General features: G+C 49.9%; 1 protein-coding gene across 1 annotated transcript in view; it reads right to left on the bottom strand.

Annotated features, from left to right (window-relative positions):
- LOC147124856 (FRAS1-related extracellular matrix protein 1-like) overlaps nt 1-23,174 on the bottom strand; it is an 883,765-nt gene that overhangs the window by 728,735 nt on the left and 131,856 nt on the right. The window contains exon 5 of the mRNA XM_085994045.1: nt 7,456-7,634. Coding sequence (XP_085850171.1) covers nt 7,456-7,634 — 179 coding nt within the window. The remainder of the gene's footprint in view (nt 1-7,455; nt 7,635-23,174) is intronic.

The following is a 23,174-nucleotide window of genomic DNA, read 5'->3' as shown; positions in this document are numbered from 1 at the left end:
CGGGTTCCCGGGGATTTCGTCCCCAACGCAACGGAACCTTGGTCCGCAGCCCGTCAGTGGTCCGACCTTCTGGACAACGCCAAGGTTATCACGCCGGTGCCCACATCGCAGCACCGCCTCCCGCAGTCCCACGTTCCGCTCGACCTTTGTGAGGCGGAGTATGTTTTCGTCCACCACGGCGCCCACCGGGGACCTCTTCAGCCACCCTACGAGGGACCATTCTGCATCCTGGAAACTGGGGACAAGACCTTCGTAGTGGATGTCGGCTGGTTCCTGCTGAAAGTTTTTGGTCGCTTCATTGCTACAAGATGTCCGATCCCTCCAATTTGTAGAGTGTTTGGGGCTGTAATGGCAGTCACGCAGGTCGCCTTGTAACTCAGACCTGCCAACAAGTAGGTTGTGCACCATCACTGGCCCTTCCCTTCAAGTGAGGGAAGCAGCCTCTGATGCTGTTAGCGATGCGCTCCAACTTGTTCAGCGCTCTGCCGCTCCCACCCCGCTCTCGGACTTTAGCGCCCTAGGAGAAGTGGTTAGTGCTTGATTTAGGGCTTCCCTTCCCTTTGGAGCACTAAAGCTGAATTTCCTGTCAGGAGAGAACCATTAGCGCCTGGCGCTACTTTTCCTACTTTTCAAAAGTTAGCTCCCCAAACGGGGCGATATTTCTAGCCCTTCACTTTCAACAATATCATTGAATATACAGCTACTTTAAAATTAACAAATACAATCATTCTAAAAATTTTTAAATGATTACATTAATTTAGTTATATAGTCCATTTTGTGAAACACAAGCCAAAGGAGGGTCTGTTACTGAGGCCTGCATTTATTGATTCATTTTCCCCCTCTACCCCTGTTTTCTTCACTTCCAACGACATTCAACGGCATTACCATCGCTGAATCCCACCATCAACTTCCTGGGGGTCACCATTGACCAGAAACTTAACTGGACCAGCCACATAAATACTGTGGCAACAAGAGCAGGTCAGAGGTTGGGTATTCTGTGGTGATTGTCTCACCTCCTGACTCCCCAGAGCCCTTCCACCATCTACAAGGCACAAGTAAGGAGTGTGATGGACTACTCTCCACTTGCCTGGATGAGTGCAGCTCCAACAACACTCAAGAAGCTCGACACCATCCAGGACAAAGCAGCCCGCTTGATTGGCACCCCATCCACCACCTTAAATATTCACTCCCTCCACCACTGGTGTACCATGGCTGCAGTCTCTCTTTTCTAGGGAAAAAAATCCCCAGCCTGTTTGATCTTTCCTGATAGGTAAAAACCTCTCAGTTCTGGTATCATCCTTGTAAAAAATGTTGTACCTTGTCCAGTGCCAGAGTTTGAGTGTGGCTTTGCAGTAACATTTCGTGATCTACTGAGATCATTGAAAGGTTTGCATCACTACAGCCTGGTCCTCCTAATGCATCCCTGCTTGTGCCCTCCTGTGCAATGTGCAACCAGGCTGCATTGGTCTCCTGGGGAGGTCTCTTCCACCCATTGGAAGGGAAGAGGACCTCCCAGCATGCTGTGACTCCCTCCATAAGCATGTGGAGGGAGTCATGGGAGAGCCTTGGTGCAGCCGTGCACCTCTGTGCAGTGGCTGTCAGTGTTTGCAGCACCTCAATGCTGTAGAATACTGGCAGTACAACTGTCAAAATTAATTTGCGCATGGGCCCTTTAAGGAAACCAGTTGATGACGCGCCATCAAATGACGTCATCAGACCTGCTTCCTTCAATTGGCCGGACTTAATAAGCCCAATATGGGGAAATCATTTTGGACAGTGGGCTGGAGCCGACAGCGGGGTCGGGACCCACCACCGACATCGTTCGCCACGGACCCACTGAGGTTGGTAAAATCCAGCCCTAAGACTCATCTCCCTGAAGCTGGGCTCCAGTGGTGGGGTGTGGGAGTCAGTGAATTGAATTAGGTTTGATTTTGAATTTATTTATTATTTTATAACTTGCTGTGTATTGTAAAAAGTCAAAAAATTGTACAAAAACTTCAGTTGGAAGTTAATTATATCGATTATGTTTTTGTTGAATCAGTGGTATTTACTTGGTGTTTCTCATTGCTGTCAATACTGTAGAAACATCACAGAGTAATTTTTATTTAAAAATTACTTATCCTTAACATAGAAGATAGGAGCAGGAGTAGGCCATTCGGCCCCTCGAGCCTGCTCCGCCATTCGATGGCTGATCATCCAAACTCAATCCCCCGTACCTGCCTTCTCCCCATATCCCTTGATACCTTTAGCTCTAAGAAATATATCTAACTCCTTCTTGAATATAGTTAAAGACTTGGGCCCAGAAATTCATTGACGCCACTTTTGGGGCGCTAAAGTGGGGCGTCCGCTAAAGTTTGCGGCCGCCGCCAAATCTATGCCACTTCTCCAATATTCATTAGCTTGGCCCTACTAGTTCGGGCGAGTGCTAAAACTGCTGCTGGACGCCTCTCTTTGGGCGCTAAGCCGGAGGTGGTGATCGATAGCGCCGAGGCCGGGCGCAGCGCAGGTGCGGCCATCTCGTGATTGACAGCAGACACCCTGGCGCCGGCCAGCTCTTAAGGGGGAAGGGTCGACAGTGTCTGCTGCCACGCCCTGGATAGTGGAGCCCTCCAGCTAGGCCTGAACACTGCTGCTGGACCCAAATAGCGCCTGAAGACATGGAGAAGGCCCGTGAACGTGCGTAGCGCTTCTCAGAGGCGCCATGTTTTGTACCCAGACAATGGCAAGAAGGCGACGGTCCGCGTCTACAGGAGAGCCTGGAGGCATGTCGCCAGCAAGCTGTCAGCCAACAGCGACGTCCCCAGGACCGGTGCCCAATGCCGCAAAAAGTTAAATGACCTCACACGCATTGTCAGGGTGAGTACCCTTTCCAATGACCTCCTCATCCTTGCATGTGCACCTCACATTATGGGCAAAGGGACCTGAAAGCTCTAATGGCCAGCCTTCATCCAGCAGCTATGGGACAGGCATGAGCATCAATTGCACATTCTGCACTTAACACACTGGCCAAGCTATTCCACCATGGGAGGCATTGCACACCAGATCATGGCGACACACTGGCCAGGCTATTCCACCATGGGAGGCATTGCACACCAGATCATGGCGACACACTGGCCAGGCTATTCCACCATGGGAGGCAGTGCACACCAGATCATGGCGACACACTGGCCAGGCTATTCCACCATGGGAGGCAGTGCACACAAGATCACGGCGACACACTGTACTTAGAGGCCGTCCTTTCTCTTGCAGGCCAAGCTGGCGAATAATCGCAAGAGCCGGACTGCGACCGGGGGAGGCCGACCCCATATCCAGCCACTCACCGACCTGCAACATCGCATGGAGCGCCTCATGGGTGGCCGGGTGATTGGGCCCGTTGCATGTGCAGATGCCGACCCTGTTCTGGGCAGCAATGGTAAGGACATTACCTTTTGCACCTCTCTCGTCCCACTTGCCCATCAGATCTACATCCTTTGCCACTGTCCGACCAATGTGCTGAATGCCACCACTCATGCATCCCGCACTGACGCCCTCTCCTCACTCTAAAGCTACTCTTGTGCCTTCCTGCTTTCAGATGGTCAAGAGGAGGTCCCTCAACTTGCCAGTGACAGACCCTCCGAAGAGGAGCAGGAGGAGGAGCAAGAGGAAGGCGGCCCATCAGGGGAACCCTCAGCCGCGGCCACCCAGGCCAATGTAGGGGACACGTCTTCCCTGGAGGGCAGCGTGGCGGAAGTGTCGAAGGGGAGGGGAGTTCCTGGGACCTGCGTGCTGCAGAAAGGCGGGAGGGGGGTGGAAGCTCGTCGGCCTTCTCCCCAGAGGGGGGATGCGTCGGAGGGGAGTCCAATTGCTGGGCCCAGCGGCCTCCAACAATGCAGGAAGGGTCGGCCAGCTCGGCGGCCTTCTCCCCAGAGGGAGAGTCCGGCCTCCAGTCAGGAGATGCTCTTCGCCGAGGAGATGGAACGCCTCGAAGACTTGTCCGCGGACTCGGAGCGCCGGCACACGGAGCTCATGGCGGCAGTGGCACGGTTGCCTGAGTCCATCGATTCCCTCTCTCGGAGTGTGGCCGAGTTCGGGCCCTTAGAGGCCACCAGTCGGGCGGAATACCGGGCAGATCTGTCAGCGACTGGCCAGGTGATCAGTGGTGCCGTCCAGTCACTGGCTGCTCTGCTGCGGTCAGTGAACAGGTCAACATGGGCACTCACTGCTGCCACACTCGCTGTGTCAGCCAGGCATCGCCAGGGCACCCGGCGTGCTGCAGCAGCACAGCGGTCTGTCCCTCGGCAGATTGGTGCGCATGCTGCAGAGCTGGCCCGGGCGAGTGCCAGTGTCTCAGGCGACCAGCGAGCGCCTGCCATCCGCCAGCTTGCCGCCATTCCTCCAGCCGCCACTGCCACTCCCCCAGAGGAGCTGCTGCAGCGACTGATGCTGGCCAGCCACAGCTGCAGCAATCAACAGCCGCCCGCTCGACGGCCAGACCTCGACTAGGCCGACCCCCAAGGGCATCTGCCGTCACGACATGTGCCCCTCAGGAGCCTGCCCCCAGCCTTGCAGCAGCCAATGGCCTTACTTTGAGGCGGAGCAGCAGGGCGGGCAGGGGCCACCCAAAGATGGCCAAGGCATCGCCCTAGCGGGCCAAATAGTCGAATGTGTGGCCATTTGTGTTTGTTTCTTGAGGCCGAGAATTGGATGTTTGTTTTTTGAAGGCCGATGATGTGATGTTTGTTTTTGACGAAGGCCGAGAATGACGGCCATTTTAGTTGCCCTCTTTTGTTAATCCTCTCCAGGTTGTGGGAGTGAGTAATGTGTTTGAGTGTTTATTGGGGGTTTCGTCTGTTTTTGGTTTTCATGTGGGAAGGGCCCAGAGTTTGTACAATAAAGCATTTTATTTATTCACATTGTCCATGTTTGATCTTTGAAGTGTTTGTTGCCTTAACCGGCTGAGGGCTTGCGGAGCGGCTGCAATCATGTTCTATCATTGGCACAAGCCATTCCCTGACAGGGGGCCTAGAAGTGACGTTCAATAAGCCGCCGACGGGCGGCCCTTGGACCTTGTGCATCCCTCCTGGGCTGCTACTCCTCGTCCTCGTCGTCCTCATGCTCCTCCTCCTGAGGTGGTGGTCCAACGTGAGGTGGCAGTGCCTGAGTCCTGCGGATAGCCAGGTTGTGCAGCATGCAGCAAACGACGACGAATTGGGAGACTTGATCCTACGAATACTGGAGGGCTCCCCCGGAGCGATCGAGACAGCGGAACCGTTGCTTGAGCACGCCGATTGTTTGTTCTATGAGGTTCCTCGTCGCTTGATGGCTCTCGTTGTATGCCTCTTCAGCAGGGGTCGTGGGCGCGCGGAGCGGGGTCATGAGCCAGGTACACAAAGGATAGCCTTTGTCCCTGATAAGCCATCCTCTTGGGGGAGGCTGTGCCTGGAACATGTCAGCCACAGTTGTCTGTCGCAGGATAAAGGCATCGTGGCTGCTGCCTGGAAAGCGGGCATTGACAGCTAGGATGCGCTGCCTGTGGTCACACACCAGCTGTACATTGAGGGAATGGTAGCCCTTCCGGTTGCGGTAATCCTCGGCATGCTCAAGAGGTGCCCGCAAAGCCACATGCATGCAGTCAATGGCGCCCTGCACCATGGGGAAGCCCGCTATTCTTGCAAACCCCACTGCACGCTGCTGCTGCTTGTCCAGGGTCATGGGGAAGGAGATGAATTGATGTCTCCTTCTGAAAAGGGCTTCGGTCACCTGGCGGATGCAGCAATGCACGGCGAACTGGGAGATGTTAGCGATGTCCCCAGTAGCGGATTGGAAGGAGCCGGAGGCATAGAAGTTGAGAGCCACCGTCACCTTCACTGCCACCGACAGAGACGTCCTGCGCATCAGCTGTGGCTGCAGATCTCTCTGAAGCAGCCGGCAGATGTCTGTAACCACCTCCCTTCGGAATCGCAGCCTCCTAACACACATCGCGGCAGACATGGTCAGATAGGAGGTCTGCTGGCGGTATACCCTGCGTGGGTAAGGCCTCAGTTGGCGACGCCTGTTGCCCCCTCTGCATCTAGCCAGGGCTGCCACTCTCTCACGGCGTCTGTAAGCCCTTCTGGCATAAGGCTGAAATTCAGCGTTGCCACCCAATGCAGCCCCCATTATATGCTGGCAAACACTGAGCTCTGAATGAAGGCAAAGATAATTGGTAAGCTCTGGCCTGAGCCAAAAATACCTGTCCAAGTGTTGGTCCAAACCAGTAAACTCTCCTCCTTGGTCTCTGTCCAAAAAACCGTTGCACAAGAGTGAATGCTGCAAAATGGCTGGCCTTTATACTGCTGGGTAAGTGCCCTTTAATTAGCGCTCCCCGCGGCCCGGCTGGCCTGTGTACCGTTCCACTTCACAGTCGCTCGGGCCGCCCGGCGCACAATGGGCCGGTGCGAGTGAAGTTCCGGTTTGGGGCGCACAAAGGGCGTTGCACTATTAAATGACGTCATGATCTGCGCGCGCAGCAGGGCGCGCGCTAAGACTTTGCGCCGGCGCTAAATGTGTCCTGAAGTTGGGAAGAGGCGCAGATCGCGCTGCGCTCGGGCGATAAGCGCCTAGCGCTCGAGATCTACTCCTCCTAAGGCGCTAACGGCTGGCGCGCCCAACTGAATTTCTAGGCCTTGGCCTCAACCGTCTTCTGTGGTAGAGAATTCCACAGGTTCACCACTCTCTGGGTGAAGAAATTCTTCCTCATCTCTGTCCTAAATGGCATACCCCTTATCCTTAGACTATGACCCCTGGTTCTGGACTCTCCGACCATCGGGAACATTCTACCTGCATCTAGTTTGTCCAGACCTGTCATAATTTTATAAGTTTAAATCTTTCTGTTCTTTTGTGTTCTTTCCTTGATTTATAAATTATGTTATTCACCTCACTACAAAATAAAAAGTCAAATATTTTATTTGGGACTTGGTGATACTGAGACACTCAACTAGGGTAAATGCAATAACATTTACAAACAATGGGCACATGTCACATGATCAAATGGCATTTGACCAAATATCACATGATCATATCTCCTGGAATACGTCAATCCAGAGTTGGAAACCCTCTTTGGGAAGGCCACAAAAGCACAGAGAAGGGATTGTTAGACATGGTGAGACGTTAGGTGGCTGGGTTGATCTATGGACAAGAACTCATTTTTTCAATATTTGCCACATTTCAATATGCTTCATATGGTTCCTTGTGCATTTTTAAGCAAAAAGTTTTTGGCCAACACTTTTTCAGAAAGGCAGTTTCCCTGCAAACTATTTGTTTTCCAACTCAGGCAAGACAGTGAACAGTGAAAGCTGTTGGGGGCAGGCAGTAAAGGTTTAAATGTTAACAGCATCATAACTTATTATAAATGGCAACTATTCTTCTGCTTGAGAAGTGAGAAGTTTGCAGATGAAATTATAATTAACCAATGAGCTTCCAGAGGATTAAGAGTACCTTGTGCACATTGTTGCTTCTGCTGTCGACGAGCTCCAAGCTAATGGTGATGTAGTCAACATCAGGAGAGGGGGGTCTGAGGTGATGGTAGCGAAGACCCATTATAAGGAACTCTTCACAGTTCACTTTAAAAGTCCGAACCTCCTTCAAATCATCCTGGCTTGACTCTAGTCCCCATTCTGATGGAAAACACAAAGCTCTGATAAGTATGGTGATTAAAATCCGCAACTTCCCTCTTAATAACTCTGAAGGAAAACACTCAAAGAACAAGGGAGGAGATTTATAATGATTCCTCCAGACTGTGCCCTTTATCTGACAATATCATCTTCTAGTCATCTGGTGCAGATCAATCATAGCATTAGAATATGTCAAATTAAAGATAAAAACCACTGATGCTGGAAACCAAAATAAAAGTAGAAAGTACAAAATAAGTCTTAAAAATAAAGGCACGTTAATGTGGCAGGCGGGACTGAACTGTCTTCCCCCTTTTCTTTCTCTTTTAGGTCCAATACATCCCATCTTCCAGACAAGCTTTTCGATTGACTTTGTTTCAACTTTAAGCTAATAAGCAATTAATCAGACAGCACAGTAACTGCTGTCCATGTCCCACCTACTCTTGGGTGACCAACACTCCAGGCTTGCCCTGGAGTCGCCAGGAATTCAAGATTCATCTCCAGGAAACTGCAAGCAACACCAGGGAGAAAAATATAAAACCGACATTAACAATAATTCTGTGGGTTTTGTACATTTTCTCTGAACTCTTCTGTTTATTAGTTCAAAAATATTGGAGTTGGGGCAAAAGGCTATTTGACTGACAGTGAAGATTCACCCAATCGGTTAATAAAGAGCCTGAAAGGCGGAAAGTCACGTGACGAAACCTTCAGGAATATGTCCAACCAGTGTTAGTAAACCTACCTACTGCTGATCGAAACAGTTAATATTGATCTCCAGTCTATGAGACAGATTTATGGATTACCTCAGAAACACGTATCCATTGTAAAAAGGCTTGCTTTTATTTGAAGTATAAAATGCCGCATAGAGGTGTATATTTGGTTACTAGCTCTCCCTGTTCTTCAATGGTGAGGGTGAACCCCATGGAGCAGTAAGAGGGAGCTTTACCTCCCGGGCGGTCGGCTGATGGAACGTGCGGGCTGACCGATTGGGAGGTGCAGCAGGAGGCCAGGTCTCATTTAAACAGAGCCAGGAACAACTCACCAGGTTCGGGCAGCCGAGAACCAAGAGCCCAGAGGTGGTCCATCTAAAATCATAGAATCATAGAAAGTTACAGCACAGAAGGAGGCCATTTTGTCCGTGCCGACCAACAAAGAGCTATCCAGCCTAATCTCACTTCCCAGCAATTGGTCCGTAGCCCTTTAGGTTACAGCATCCCAAGTGCATGTCCAAGTACATTTTAAATGTGATTTGGGTTCCTGCCTCTACCACCCTTTCAGGCAGTGAGTTCCAGATCCCCACAACCCTCTGGGTGAAGAAATTTCCCCTCAAATCCCCTCTAAACCTTCCCCCAATTACTTTAAATCTGTGCCACCTGGTTTTTGACCCCTCTGCTAAGAAAAATTGGTCCTTTCTATTCACTTTATCTATGCCCCTCGTAATTTTATACACCTCAATAAGGTTTCCCCTCAGCCTCCTCTGTTCCAAGGAAAACAGACCCAGCCTATCCAGTCTTTCCTCATGTATTGTTTTCTTTGTGGGTTCAATGACGAGACATTTATGAAAGGGAATGTCTTTTAATCTAAAGTCTTGTTCAACTCAGTTCAACAGCATTTACAGGAGACATCATGTTAGAAATCCATCTAAAGCGAAACTGAAACTAAACTCCTGCTTGTCTCTCACATGACCTCTGCTGGTCAGGCATAAGTAATCAATACATGCAACTATGCTGGTAAGGCATGATAATCAAACAGGCAAATAACATCACTATTTGCTGATATCATTACATCTCCTTTTCTTAAAACAAAAGTATTTTACTTTTAACTAACAACATGTTTTCTTTGTATTAATCTGCATTTTAACTGTAACACTTAATGAACTTACATTATCATTATCATGATCAAGGTTTTTTAACCTTGCTTTGTGTGTTCACATGAAATATGTAAATACACTAGAACTTGAAGAAAGAATAAGATAACATTACTTCCTTCTATAACAATAGTCCTTAAATTTGCTCAATGAGTCTCTCAGGAGGCTTCACATGTCTTGAGGATTTTCTGATTGATTGTCCTTGAATCTGAGTTGTTGCCTCAGATGATTGGTTCTCAGCTGTGTACCGCATCGACTACATGTCTTTCGATTGTCCCTTTAATTTTTGTTCGCTGGCCACGCCTCTTTTTTCACATTGGCGCCCTTTTTGTTAAATGGTTTGTGTCCGTTCTTTCTCACTGCATCCACGTTGCAGCTACTGTCACTGAACAGCTCCTTTGCCTGCAACTTCACAGTCTCTGTAGCCCTACACAGTGCTATGGCTTTTCCCAGGTCTAGATCTTGCTCTCTTAGCAGTCTTTCCCTTAGACCATTATCTGGAATACCACACACCAGTCTGTCTTTTATCAGCGAGTCTGTCAGTCCCCCAAATTCACACGATTTGCTTCGGTTTCTCAGTTCAGTCACATACTGATCAATAGTCTCTCCCGTTTTCTGTACACATGTGAAAAATCTGTGCCTCTCAAACGTCACGTTACGTTTAGGTATGCAGCAGGCCTCAAACTGTTCCATTATTTTATCTAACTTCATTTTGTCTCCATCAGCAGCGAATGTGAAGTTATTATACACCTCCAGCGCTTCATCACCCACGACATGTAAGAACAGTGACGATTTCTTTTTATTACCTTTCTCGTCAGCTCCGATTGCTGATAAATACAACCCCACACATTGTTTGAATCTCCTCCAATTTTCAGCCACATTACCTGTCAACTGAAGCGTCGCCGGTGGGTGTAAACCTTCCACTTTTTCATTTCGTTAGCTATTCTCCAATGGTAAGCAACGATGTTCTCTTTTGGCTTGCTAATTTGTGGAGAGCTGATTTAACTTCAGATTTTTCCTCTTCATCTCTTTCAATCACTTCTGACACCATGTATTGTTTTCTTTGTGGGTTCAATGATGAGACATTTATGAAAGAGAATGTCTTTTAATCTAAAGTCTTGTTCAACTCAGTTCAACAGCATTTACAGGAGACATCATGTTAGAAATCCATCTAAAGCGAAGCTGAAACTAATCTCCTGCTTGTCTCTCACATGACCTCTGCTGGTCAGGCATAAGTAATCAATACATGCAACTATGCTGGTAAGGCATGATAATCAAACAGGCAAATAACATCACTATTTGCTGATATCATTACACCTCATAGCTAAGATTCTCTACTCCCGGCAACATCCTTGTAAATCTCCTCTGTACTCTCTCTAGTGCAATCACATCTTTCCGGTAATGTGGTGACCAGAACTGTACACAGTACTCCAGCTGAGGCCTAACTAGTGTTTTATACAGTTGAAGCATAACCCCCCTGCTCTTGTATTTCATGCCACGGCTAATAAAGGCAAGAATTCCGTATGCCTTCTTAACCACCTTGTCTACCTGTCCTGCTACCTTCAGGGATCTGTGGACATGCACTCCAAGGTCCCTTTGTTCCTCTACACTACTCAGTGTCCTACCATTTAATGTGTATTCCCTTTCCTTGTTAGCCCTCCCCAAATGCATTACCTCACACTTCTCCGGATTGAATTCCATTTGCCACTGTTCTGCCCACCCGACCAATTTATTGATATCTTCCTGCAGTCTACAGCTTCCTTCTTCAGTATCAACCACATAGCAGATTTTAGTATCATCTGCAAACTTCTTAATCATATCCCCTATATTCAAGTCAAGATCATTGATATATACCACAAAAAGCCAGGGACCTAGTACTGAGCCCTGCGGAACCCCACTGGAAACAGCCTTCCAGTCACAAAAACACCCATCAACCATTACCCTCTGCTTCCTGTCACCGAGCCAGTTTTGAATCCAACTTGACACTTTACCCTGGATCCCATGGGCTTTTAACTTTGTGACCAGTCTGCCATGTGGAAACTTATCAAAAGCCTTGCTAAAGTCCATACACAATACATCAAACCCTCATCTACCCTCCTTGTTACCTCCTCAAAAAATTCAATCAAGTTTGTCAGAGACGACCTTCCCTTAACAAATCCGTGCTGACTATCCTTGATTAATCCGTGTCTTTCTAAATGAAGATTTATCCTGTCCTTCAGAATTCTTTCCAATAACTTTCCCACCATCGAGGTTAGGCTGACTGGCCTGTAATTACTCGGTCTATCCTTTTCTCCCATATTAGGTACCACATTAGCAGTCCTCCAGTCCTGCTGCACCACACCTGAAGCCAGAGAGGATTGAAAAATGATGGTCAGGGCCTCTGCTATTTCCTCTTTTGCTTTGCTTAGCAGCCTAGGGATTTATCAACTTTTAAAGCTGCTAAACCTCTTAATACTTCCTCTCTCACTATGTTTATTTCATCTAATATTTTACACTCCTCCCACCCGATAGCAATGTCTGCTTCGCCCCTCTCCTTTGTGAAAACAGGTGCAAAGTATTCATTAAGAACCCTACCGACGTCTCCCGCCTCCACACACAGATTACCCTCATGATCGCTAATAGACGCTACCCTTTCTTTAGTTATTACTCTTACTCTTATAATCTATATATATAAAGCGTCTGTCTGTCATTCCGTCTGTCTGTCTGTCTGTCTGTCTGTATTGTATAAACTCGAAAGCTATAGAGCGTACCTACACGTGTGTTACATCGAAAGAAAGCTTACGATTCCAGAACCGTCATAAGCATAGTTACGTTTTGGCCAGACAAAAATTGTGCCCGCGGTATCCAAAAAACTTTCAACATTCCTCTCATTATCCGCTCATTAGCATCGAGTGACGTCGAGGTCGACCAATCGTACGGTCGAGCGACCCGACAGTCGACCAATCGCTGCATGGCGGGGGCGGGTTCCTGGCGCGTGCGGGCAGGCCCTCCTACAGTCGAGTGACGGGACGATTGACCAATCCTACGCATCGGTGACCTGACGGTCCACCAATCGGTGCGTGTGTGGGCGGGCCTTATCGTTCTGAACCGAGGTGAGTCGCCGCCATCTTGATTCCAAACTTTTCATTTCTTTTTCCCGCTTTCTGCGTGTTTCTTTTCAAATCTACATTTCCAGCAAAAAAAAAGTTGCTTTTAAAAGACAAATTGTTTTTAAAAAAGTTAATTAATTTGTAAATCTTTTGTCTAACCTCTATAATTTTCCTACCTTTCACCGTTTTTCCAGGCCTCAAAGCCTGTGCGTCTGTTGACCAGCCACGCCCGAGCTAGGTGCCTCCCATCGCGATCGACAAAAGGCCAGTGATCACCGCCATCTTTGTGAAGGCTGGAGGGGGCGGGCCTGAGCCGAGCGTCGCCACCGCCGCCATCTTAATAAAGGCGGGCGGGGCGGGAGTCAGCGTCCACGTCATCTTCAACCCGGAGCGCTACTTGAGTCCGAGGTTGCGCGGCGGCGTCTCTCTGGTCTTGAAGCCGGCTCGGGCGGGGGGCGGGGCTCGGGAAGGCGGAGCTCGGGAGGGCGCGTGCTCGGGGCTCGGGAGAGCGCAGCGGGAGGGCGGGGCTCCGGAGAGCAGGAGGGCGGGGCTCCGGAGGCCGGTGCTCGGGAGGGCGGGGCTCGGGCTGAGCCATGTCAGTGCGTGGGGCGGCACGGAGCTCCGCAGAGCCATCGGGTCTGCTAGCTCCCCCCCTCCCTTTCTCCCCCCACACCCCCCTCCCCTCCCTCTCTCCCCACCTCCTCTCCCCCTCCCCTCCCCTCCCCCCTTCCTCTCCCCCTCCCCTCCCCCCCACACCCCCCTCCCCACACCCCCCCTCCCCACACCCCCCCTCCCCACACCCCCGCTCCCCTCCCCCATTCCCCCCTCCCCTCCCCCCATTCCCCCCTCCCCTCCCCCCATTCCCCCCTCTCCCCCTCCCCTCCCCCCATTCCCCCCCTCCCCTCCCCCACCTCCCTCCCCCCACCCCCGCCCCCCAGTCGCTCTCTCTCTTCCCCCGTCGCTCGCTCTCTCTCTCTCTTCCCCCCAGTCGCTCGCTCTCTCTCTTCCCCCCAGTCGCTCGCTCTCTCTCTCTCCCCCCCAGTCGCTCGCTCTCTCTCTCTCCCCCCCAGTCGCTCGCTCTCTCTCTCTCCCCCCCAGTCGCTCGCTCTCTCTCTCTCCCCCCCAGTCGCTCGCTCTCTCTCTCTTCCCCCCAGTCGCTCGCTCTCTCTCTCTCTTCCCCCCAGTCACTCTCTCTCTCTCTCTCTTCCAACAACAACATTCCCTCAAAAATCCCCTCGGCATCGCCGGGCACTTCAGCTAGTCTATATATATATAAAAGGATCGTGGTGTCTGTCTGTCTGTCCGGGCATCACTCAAAAGTTATAGAGCATACCTACACATATGTTATATCAAAAGAAAGCTTATTATTAGGGGAGTGTCCTAGGTGTATTTACTTTTAAAAAAACATTCAAAAAACGTACAAAATCCGCTAATTAGCGGTTGACCAATCAGGGGAGTGTCTTAGGCGTATTTGACCAATCAGGGGAGTGTCATAGGCGTATTTACTTTTAAAAAACGTTCAAAAAACTTACAAAATAGCGGTTGACCAATCCTACCGCTCATTAGCGTTGAGTGACGTGATGGTTGACCAATCATACGGGGGAAGCGCGGTGCGTCATGGGGGGCGTTTCAGGCATCCTGAGAGCAAGATAAACTGCCTACCCCTTCCCCGCGGTTTCATCCGTGCGTCCCTAGAGCCTGGGTGAGAGGGAAGCGAGCAGGTGAGCGCGAGAGAAACTGCCTGCCCCTTCCCCGCGGTTTCAACCGCGCGGCCCGGGGTGTCCGGCGGGGCTGCGGAGACTCTCCGTCTCCTCACACCGGAGCGGGAGCTCATCAGGGGTCAGCCCGCCATCATCAGGGGCCCGGAGCGGGAGCTCATCAGGGTTCAGCCTGACCGTTATCGAGCAGGTGCACGGCGCGGGTCACTAAGGCCGGGCTCTGAGTCCTACCCCCCGGCAACCCACAATCTCGCCTTCCTTCCTTCCTTCGGCCGCCGCGATTCAAACTTCCTGCCGACCTCACAAAATGGCGGCCACCCTTCTTCACCCGCCGGGCTCTGAGTCCAGCCCCTTCCCCGGGGTGTCTTCCTCTTTTCTCTATCTCCTTCCCTCACTCTCTCCTTCCCCCTCTCTCTCTCTCTCTCTCTCTCCTTCCCTCTCTCTCTCTCTCCTTCCCTCTCTCTCTCTCTCTCTCTCTCTCCTTCCCTCTCTCTCTCTCTATCCTTCCCTCTCTCTCTCCTTCCCTCTCTCTCTCTCCTTCCCTCTCTCTCTCTGTCTCTCTCTCCTTCCCTCTCTCCCTCTCTCTCCTTCCCTCTCTCTCGCTGTCTCTCTCTGCTTCCCTCGCTCTCTGTCTCTCTCTCCTTCCCTCTCTCTCTCTCTGTCTCTCTCTCCTTCCCTATCTCTCTCCTTCCCCCTCTCTCTCTCTCTCATTAATGTCAATGATAACATTGCAAAATTATAATTCTGCTTGCTACCTCCAAATTCACATAGAAGGAGAACTGTGAAACCTGGAGTATATGGCTACTCGTGATCCCCATTAACAAAAAACAAAGTTAAAGAACCACCTCCTGGGTGCTTAGCAAGAGTTCTTCAATCCCAACAGTTTTATAAACAGTTTTATAAACATGTCAGAGGGTTCTTCAGTTCCCTCTCTCTCTCTCTCTACTTCCCACACAGAGAGACAGACAGACTCATTTTTATATATATAAAAATTGTTTTTTCTTTTTCATAACAGCATGCTGTCAAGAAAACGTGGCAAACTTGCACGCAGCACTTCTGATGCATACTGAAAAAAGGCTTGGAGAGCTGCTGCAACTGAGGAGCTGAGACAGGCTTGCCTTCAAGCTAACCAGGACAGAAATGCTGCTGCTAGATCAACTGAGACTCCTGAACAATCTCCTTCCCTCTCTCTCTATCCTTCCCCCGCTCTCTCCTTCCCTCTCTCTCTCCCACTCTCTCTCTCCTTCCCCCCTCTTTCTCTCCTTCCACCTCTCTCTCTCTCCTTCCCCCCTCTCTCTCTCCTTCCCTCTCTCTCTCTCTTTCCCCCTCCCTCTCTCCCCTTCCCCCTCTCTCTTTCCCTCTCTCTCTCTCTCTTTCCCTCTCTCTCTCTCCTTCCCACACACACAGACAGACAGACTCATTTTTATATATATAGATATTGAAATGTGTGTACCTTTAAGGGGGGAACTACTTTTTACAGCTCATGTATACTGTAGTACCGGCAGTGACCACACCTGTATATAACACTGAGTAGTAATCTGTACAGATCAGTTGCAGTCTGAGCCACGTTGAGTAAACACCTATTTGTACCGTTCTCCGCAGTCTGTGTCTTCTTATACACGGACATAACATTGGCGACGAGGCAGGTTCGAACCTACCTGCAACTCTGCATCACCTCCCGGGGATTCGTTCCTGGAGATCAGTGGATTGGAGGTCAAGGCCAGAGACTCGGGCGTCGACCATGGGCAACCGCCCAGTCATCCAACAGAGACTCGAGAATTGCGGGGGAGGCTGTCGAGAGCCAGGCTTGGCTTTCCAGTCGAGGTGGTCCAGCGAAACGGGCTGGCAACAGGTAGTGCGCAGACCCTTCCCAGACAGCGGCAGGCTAGAGCCCGACCGAGCGGCACAGCAAAGGGCCGAGCAGCGTCGACGGGGGAGAGAGAGAGAGGGCAGAGCGCACAGGGCACAGCCGGTGTTCAGGGGCCGAGCAGTGTCGGAGAGGGAGAGAGAATTGCGCGAAATCTACAGGGCGCCGCTATTGCCACGAGAACCGCCGAGAGCAGCGTCGTCAGCAGCGGGGGAGGAAGGAAAGCGCGGGAGACGCCATTTTAAGCCATTGGGAGACGCCATTTTAAACCACACCCAAAATGCCGAAGAGTGGCAGTATCACTGCATTTGACAATGAAGTCGAAGATTGGACTACATATGTCGAACGAAAAGAGGTGTACTGCAAGGCAAATGGGGTGTCAGATGACAAGAAAGCATCGGTATTGTTAAATTTAATGGGGGCAAAGACGTATGGTTTATTACGAAATCTAGTAACCCCAACGAAGCCAATGGAAAAGAGTTTTGAAGACATAGTAACGATATTAAAGGAACATTTAAACCCCACACCGCTGCTGATAGCAGAAAGATTCAAGTTTCACAAAGGGAACCAGCATAAGGATGAAAGCAATGCTGATTATTTAACAGAACTGCGCAAACTATTGAAACACTGCCAGCTTGGAGCGGGACTAGCAGATACCTTCAGGGACAAGTTTGTGTGTGGGCTTCAAAGTGAAGGAACCCAGAAACGGCTTTTATCTGAAAAGGACCTTACGGTGGAAAAGGCTTTCAGCATTGCGGTATCATATGAAGCAGCAGCACGGGGCGCTGCAGAGATACAACAGAGACCGCAAGAATATGGCACAAACGAAATGTCATATGGAACAGAGAAGTGCTGTCGCTGCGGCAGAACAACACATGACCAGAATGATTGCTGGTTCAAAGACAAAGTGTGCAGACAGTGTGGAAAAGTAGGACACATAGCACGAGTCTGCAGGTCGGGAAAGAAAACCAGCAATAAGAAACCTACCAAAGGAAAGTACATAAGATGACGGAGAATAGTTCAGACGAACAAAAGAGTGATAACGACTCCGAAAGCAGGGAACTGAGTTGTCTGAAACTATATAATGTGATCACAACGGAGGATCACCGAACCATTTGGGTCACTCTCAAGATAGCAGGAGTCCAGGTAAAGATGGAATTGGACACAGGATCAGCCCTAACAGTCATAAACCGACGGAACTACGAGCGGCTATTCTCACACATACCCTTGAGAGACACAAAAATTATTTTGAAGACGTACATGGGGCAAAAAGTCTACCCCAAAGGAAAAATAAGGGTGACCATTATATATAACGGTAAGGAAACACCAAAACTAGACCTGTATGTATTGCAAGATGGAGGACCACCATTACTGGAACGTGAATGGATCCGAAAAATACAACTGGATTGGCATTCCATACAGGCACTGACTGTGGCTGACAAAAAGGATGACGACGTCACACCTGGGCGACTGTCAAAGATCCTAACTGATGCGAAAGAAGTGTTCCAGCAAGGACTCGGAGCACTAAAAGGCATGACAGCGACGATTAAAATTGAAGAAAACGCAAGCCCAAAAGTTTTTAAGGCCAGACCTTATGCGATCCGCCCAGCCGTCAAAGCAGAGCTGGAGAGTCTGGAATGTTCAGGTGTACTGTCCAAGGTAGACTGGAGCGAGGGGGCTACACCAATCGTCCCTGTGATGAAAAAGTCGTTGAGCAGCACGCCTGGGGAACCAAAGAAGGTTCGCATCTGTGGGGACTTTAAGGTAACAGTGAACTCGGTCCTTCACACCGTACAATATCCACTTCAGCGGATTGAAGATATTTTCGCCTCGCTATCTGGAGGGAAACGCTTCACTAAGATTGATCTGGCCCAGGCGTATCTGCAAATGGAGGTAGAAGAAGCATCAAAAAAATACCTCACAATCAACACCCATAAAGGTCTCTACCAATACAACCGGCTGGTATTTGGAGTAGCATCAGCTCTGGCTATTTGGCAGAGGGCAATGGAACAAGTCCTGCAAGGGGTCCCAGGGACCCAGTGTTATTTGGACGACATCCTTGTCACGGGCGAAAATGACAGTGATCACCTTGCCAACCTGGAGCAGGTGCTCACTAGATGGCAGGAATATGGGCTCCGAGCTAACCGCCCCAAATGCGAGTTTTTTAGAAAACAAATCTCGTATTGTGGCCACGTTATCGATAAAGAGGGGTTACATAAGTCCCCAGAGAAGATTGAGGCAGTAGTCAAGGCTCCAGCACCAGAAAATGTGTCACAACTGAGGTCGTTCCTCAGTCTGGTAAACTACTACCATAAGTTCTTGCCAAATTTGTCTACAATACTACACCCACTGAACACCCTACTGCAAACTGGGGTGCCATGGAAGTGGAGTGACGAATGTAGACGAGCTTTCCAGAAGAGCAAAACGCTAATCACATCGAAAGAGGTATTGGCCCATTACAACCCAGCATTACCAATTCGGTTGGCATGTGATGCGTCACCCTACGGCATTGGAGCGGTGCTGTCGCACAAATTCTCGGATGGCTCAGAGAGGCCAATAGCCTTTGCGTCACGATCACTAACCTCAGCCGAGCATAACTACGCCCAGATTGACAAGGAGGCCCTCAGCCCAGTGTGGGGAGTGAAAAAGTTCAATCACTATCTGCACGGGCAGAAATTCACCTTGCTGACTGATCACCAGCCTCTTGTCTCCATTTTTAATACGAAGAAGGGCGTTCCGGTGATGACTGTGCAACGAGTACAAAGATGGTCACTTTTTCTAGGGGCGCACCACTATGAGATTGAATATAAGGGCACGAAACAACATGGAAATGCTGATGGGTTATCACGCCTGCCACTGCCTACTGCGGAGGAGGCACCAGCAGTGTATCCTGTCGAAATATTCCATTCGACTATAGTTGAATACCTACCGGTAACTAACGCTTGTATCTAAAAGGAAACCCGAAATGACCCGACACTGTCTCGGGTATATGATTTGACGGTGAAGGGATGGCCAGCACATGGCGACTCACTGTTGCCAGCATTCTCGACAAGGAGAGAACAGCTGTCAGTGTGCTGGGGGACCTTGATGTGTAGATCCCAAGTGGTAATTCCACCCAAGTTAAGGGATAGAGTGCTCAATGAGCTTCATGAGGGTCATCTGGGAGGGGTAAAAATGAAAAGCCTAGCCAGGGCTTATGTGTGGTGGCCGGGAAACGATAAACAAATCGAGGACCTGACCAAGAGCTTCTCAGGATGCCAGAGAGTCCAAAATGCACCACCACAGGCCCCTCTACACCCATGGGAGTGGCCCTCCTCTCCATGGCAACGGGTGCATATTGATTTTGCTGGTCCATTCATGGACTCAATATTTTTAATAGCTGTGGATGCGCACTCTCAAAATGGCCTGAGGTCATCAAAATGTCCTCCAGCACCATGGAGAAAACTATTGCAGTCCTACGGACCATTTTTGCCAGGAATGGCTTGCCAGAACAGATTTGCTCCGACAACGGACCACAGTTTGTGTCCGAAGAGTTCTGGAGGTTCTTGAAAAAGAATGGGGTAAGGCATTACACATCTGCCCCGTATCATCCAGCCACAAATGGATTGGCTGAGAGGTTCGTACAAACCTTTAAGAAGGCAATAAAGGCTATGTACAATGACAACATTCCGCTGCAGCACAAGGTGGACAATTTCCTGTTCGCCTACCGGAATGCGACACATGCAGTCACCAACCAGGCCCCAGCCATGATGTCCTTTAACCGAAGGTTAAGATCTCGCCTGGATTTGCTCAGACCAAATGTATGAAGAGATGTTGAGAGTAAGCAATTCCAGCACATCCATGAGAAGCCAACAAGGAGCTTCAATGTAGGGCAACCAGTCTTGGCCCACGACTACCAAACAGAAAAATGGCAGCAGGAACGATATGCACATGGCAGGGCCCACTAATGTACACAGTGGACATTGGGGAGAGCATCGTGAGACACCATGCTGACCAGATCCTAGAGTCACAGGAACAAGTCAACCCCATGCCTCGCCCATACGTACCTTGTGATGAACCCGACGTACAGGTAGCATCTACCCCAGAAACAGTAGCATCGGAAGCTGATGAACCAACCGACGACAGGAGGCCAGAATCGCCTCCGCACCAAGAGCAAGACACTCGGGAAAGGCGCTATCCAGAAAGGATCAGGAAGCCTCCCCAAAGACTGAATTTATAAATAGACTATTTTCAGCTGATGTTGCATGTTAAAAGTGTTAATTAGTTTGATATTTAATTGTTAAATGAGTGTTATGGTACTGTTAATCTAAAAGGGGAGGAATTGTAATGTATGTACCTTTAAGGGGGGAACTACTTTTTACAGCTCATGTATACTGTAGTACCGGCAGTGACCACACCTGTATATAATGCTGAGCAGTAATCTGTACAGATCAGTTGCAGTCTGAGCCACGTTGAGTAAACACCTATTTGTACCGTTCTCCGCAATCTGTGTCTTCTTATACACGGACGTAACAGATATAAAAATTCTTTTTTCTTTTTTCATAACAGCATACCCTCAAAAAAACGTTGCAGACTTGGAAGCTGCTGACCAGGCGAGACATACCCAAGCCAGAGCCTCAGAGACTACTGACCAGACTCAGGCACGTCAAGCTGATGACCAGGCGACACATACCCAAGCCAGAGCCTCAGAGACTCCTGACCAGACTCAGGCACGTCTATCTCTATCTCCTTCCCTCACTCTCTCCTTCCCTCTCTCTCTCTCTCTCCTCTTCCCTCTCTCTCTCCTTCCCTCTCTCTCTCTGTCTCCTTCCCTCTCTGTCCCTCTCTCTCCTTTCCTCTCTCTCTGTCTCTCTCTCCTTCCCTCTCTCTGTCTCCCTCTCCTTCCCTCTCTCTCTCTCTCCTTCCCTCTCTCTCTCTCTCTCCTTCCCCCTCTCTCTTTCCCTCTGCCTCTCTCTTTCCATCTCTCTCTCTCTCTCCTTCCCACACACACAGACAGACAGACTCATTTTTATATATATAAAAATTATTTCTTCTTTTTTCATAACAGCATACCCTCAAGAAAACATAGCAGACTTGGAAGCTGCTGACCAGGCGACACATACCCAAGCCAGAGCCTCAGAGACTCCTGACCAGACTCAGGCACATCTATCTCTATCTCCTTCCCTCACTCTCTCCTTCCCTCTCTCTCTCTCTCCTCTTCCCTCTCTCTCTCTCCTTCCCCCTCTGTCTCTTTCTCTCCTTCCCTCTCTCTCTCTCTCTCTCCTTCCCTCTCTCTCTCTCTCCTTCCCTCTCTCTCTCTCTCCTTCCCTCTCTCTCTCTCCTTCCCCCTCTCTCTCTCCTTCCCCCCTCTCTCTCCATCCCCCGCTCTCTCTCTCTCCTTCACCCTCTCTCTCTATCCTTCCACCCCTATCTCTCCTTCCCCCTCTCTATCTCTCCTTCCCTCTCTCTCTCTCTCCTTCCCTCTCTCTCTCTCTGCTTCCCTCTCTCTCTCTCTCCTTCCCCCTCTCTCTCTCTCTCCTTCCCCCTCTCTCTCTCTCTCCTTCCCCCCTCTCTCCTTCTCTCTCTCTCTCTCTCCTTCCCCCCTCTCTCTCCTTCCCCCGCTCTCTCGCTCTCCTTCACCCTCTCTCTCTATCCTTCCACCCCTATCTCTCCTTCCCCCTCTCTATCTCTCCTTCCCCCTCTCTCTCTCTCCTTCCCACACAGACAGACAGACTCATTTATATATATTTTTTAAATAAATTCTTTTTACATAACAGCATGCCCTCAAGAAAACGTACCAGACTTGGACGCCGCTCTGCTGATGCATACCGAAGAAAGGCTCGGAGAGCCTCGGAGACTCCTGAACAAACTCAGGCACGTCAAGCTGCTGACCAGGCGAGACATACCCAAGCCAGAGCCGCAGATACTCCTGACCAGACTCAGGCACGTCAAGCTGTTGACCAGGCGAGACATACCCACGACAGAGCCTCAGAGACTCCTGACCAGACTCAGGCACGTCGCCAGGCCACCAATAGACGCAGGCCATTGCCAGAGCTGACATTTGGAATCATTGGCTCGGAGCAGCCTTCTCCTATAGACCCACCATCAATTATGAAGCCGACCCCACAGTCATCATTGGCAAGATGACCATCATCTGTGGTGCTCTGAAATGGGAAGGGGAATGATGGCAACACTGAGGACATTGGTCAACTGGTCATCCTACCATCCACCTTTATTGGAGGTCCTAGGTACATGCATGAGCACACGCAAGATGCCATGACCTATGTCAGAAACTATGGCAGACCTGACCTCTTCATCACCATGACTTGCAAACCCCAATGGCAGGGGATCCCACCCAAAGCTGGTACTGAAAGGCATGACCTCATAGCATGGGTCTTCAACCTCAAAGTTAAAAAAACTGATCAAACTCCTGACTGTGGGCAAAATTTTTAGTGCACACCATTGCTACATGTACAGCATTGAGTGGCAGAAGAGAGGACTTCCTCATGTTCATCTTTTACTGTGGCTTCAGGCAAAGATTCACCCCAATCAAGTTGATTCCTTCATCTCTGCAGAGCTACCCGATAAGGACAATGATCCAATCCTCTTTGATGTTGTTGTAAAAAATATGATTCATGGTCCTTGTGGGTGACACAACCCTTCTTCTCCCTGCATGAAAAACAATGCATGTACAAAAGGGTACCCAAAGCCACTCCGTGAAGAAACTCAGCATGGGTATGATGGCTATCCTTTGTACAGGAGAAGGGGCAAAGAGACTGGAGGTTTCAGCACTGAGATAAGATTGCGAACTCAAAAATTTAGCGGCTCAGGTCAACCTGGTCCGTCAAATCAGACAACACAGCAAAGACAGACATTGGAAGTTGACAACCGTTGGATTGTTCCTTACTGTCCACTCCTATCCAGGCTCTTCAAATGTCACATCAATGTGGAGTACTGCCACTCAGTTAAGTCTATCAAATATGTGTGCAAGTACATCCATAAGGGCAGTGACCAAGCTGTCTTTGA

The sequence above is a fragment of the Somniosus microcephalus genome, chromosome 1, assembly GCF_052327205.1.
Source record: "Somniosus microcephalus isolate GS21.2 chromosome 1, FLI_Smic_1.0, whole genome shotgun sequence".
NCBI lineage: Eukaryota > Metazoa > Chordata > Chondrichthyes > Squaliformes > Somniosidae > Somniosus > Somniosus microcephalus.
This window is presented reverse-complemented; position numbering and strand designations above follow the sequence as displayed.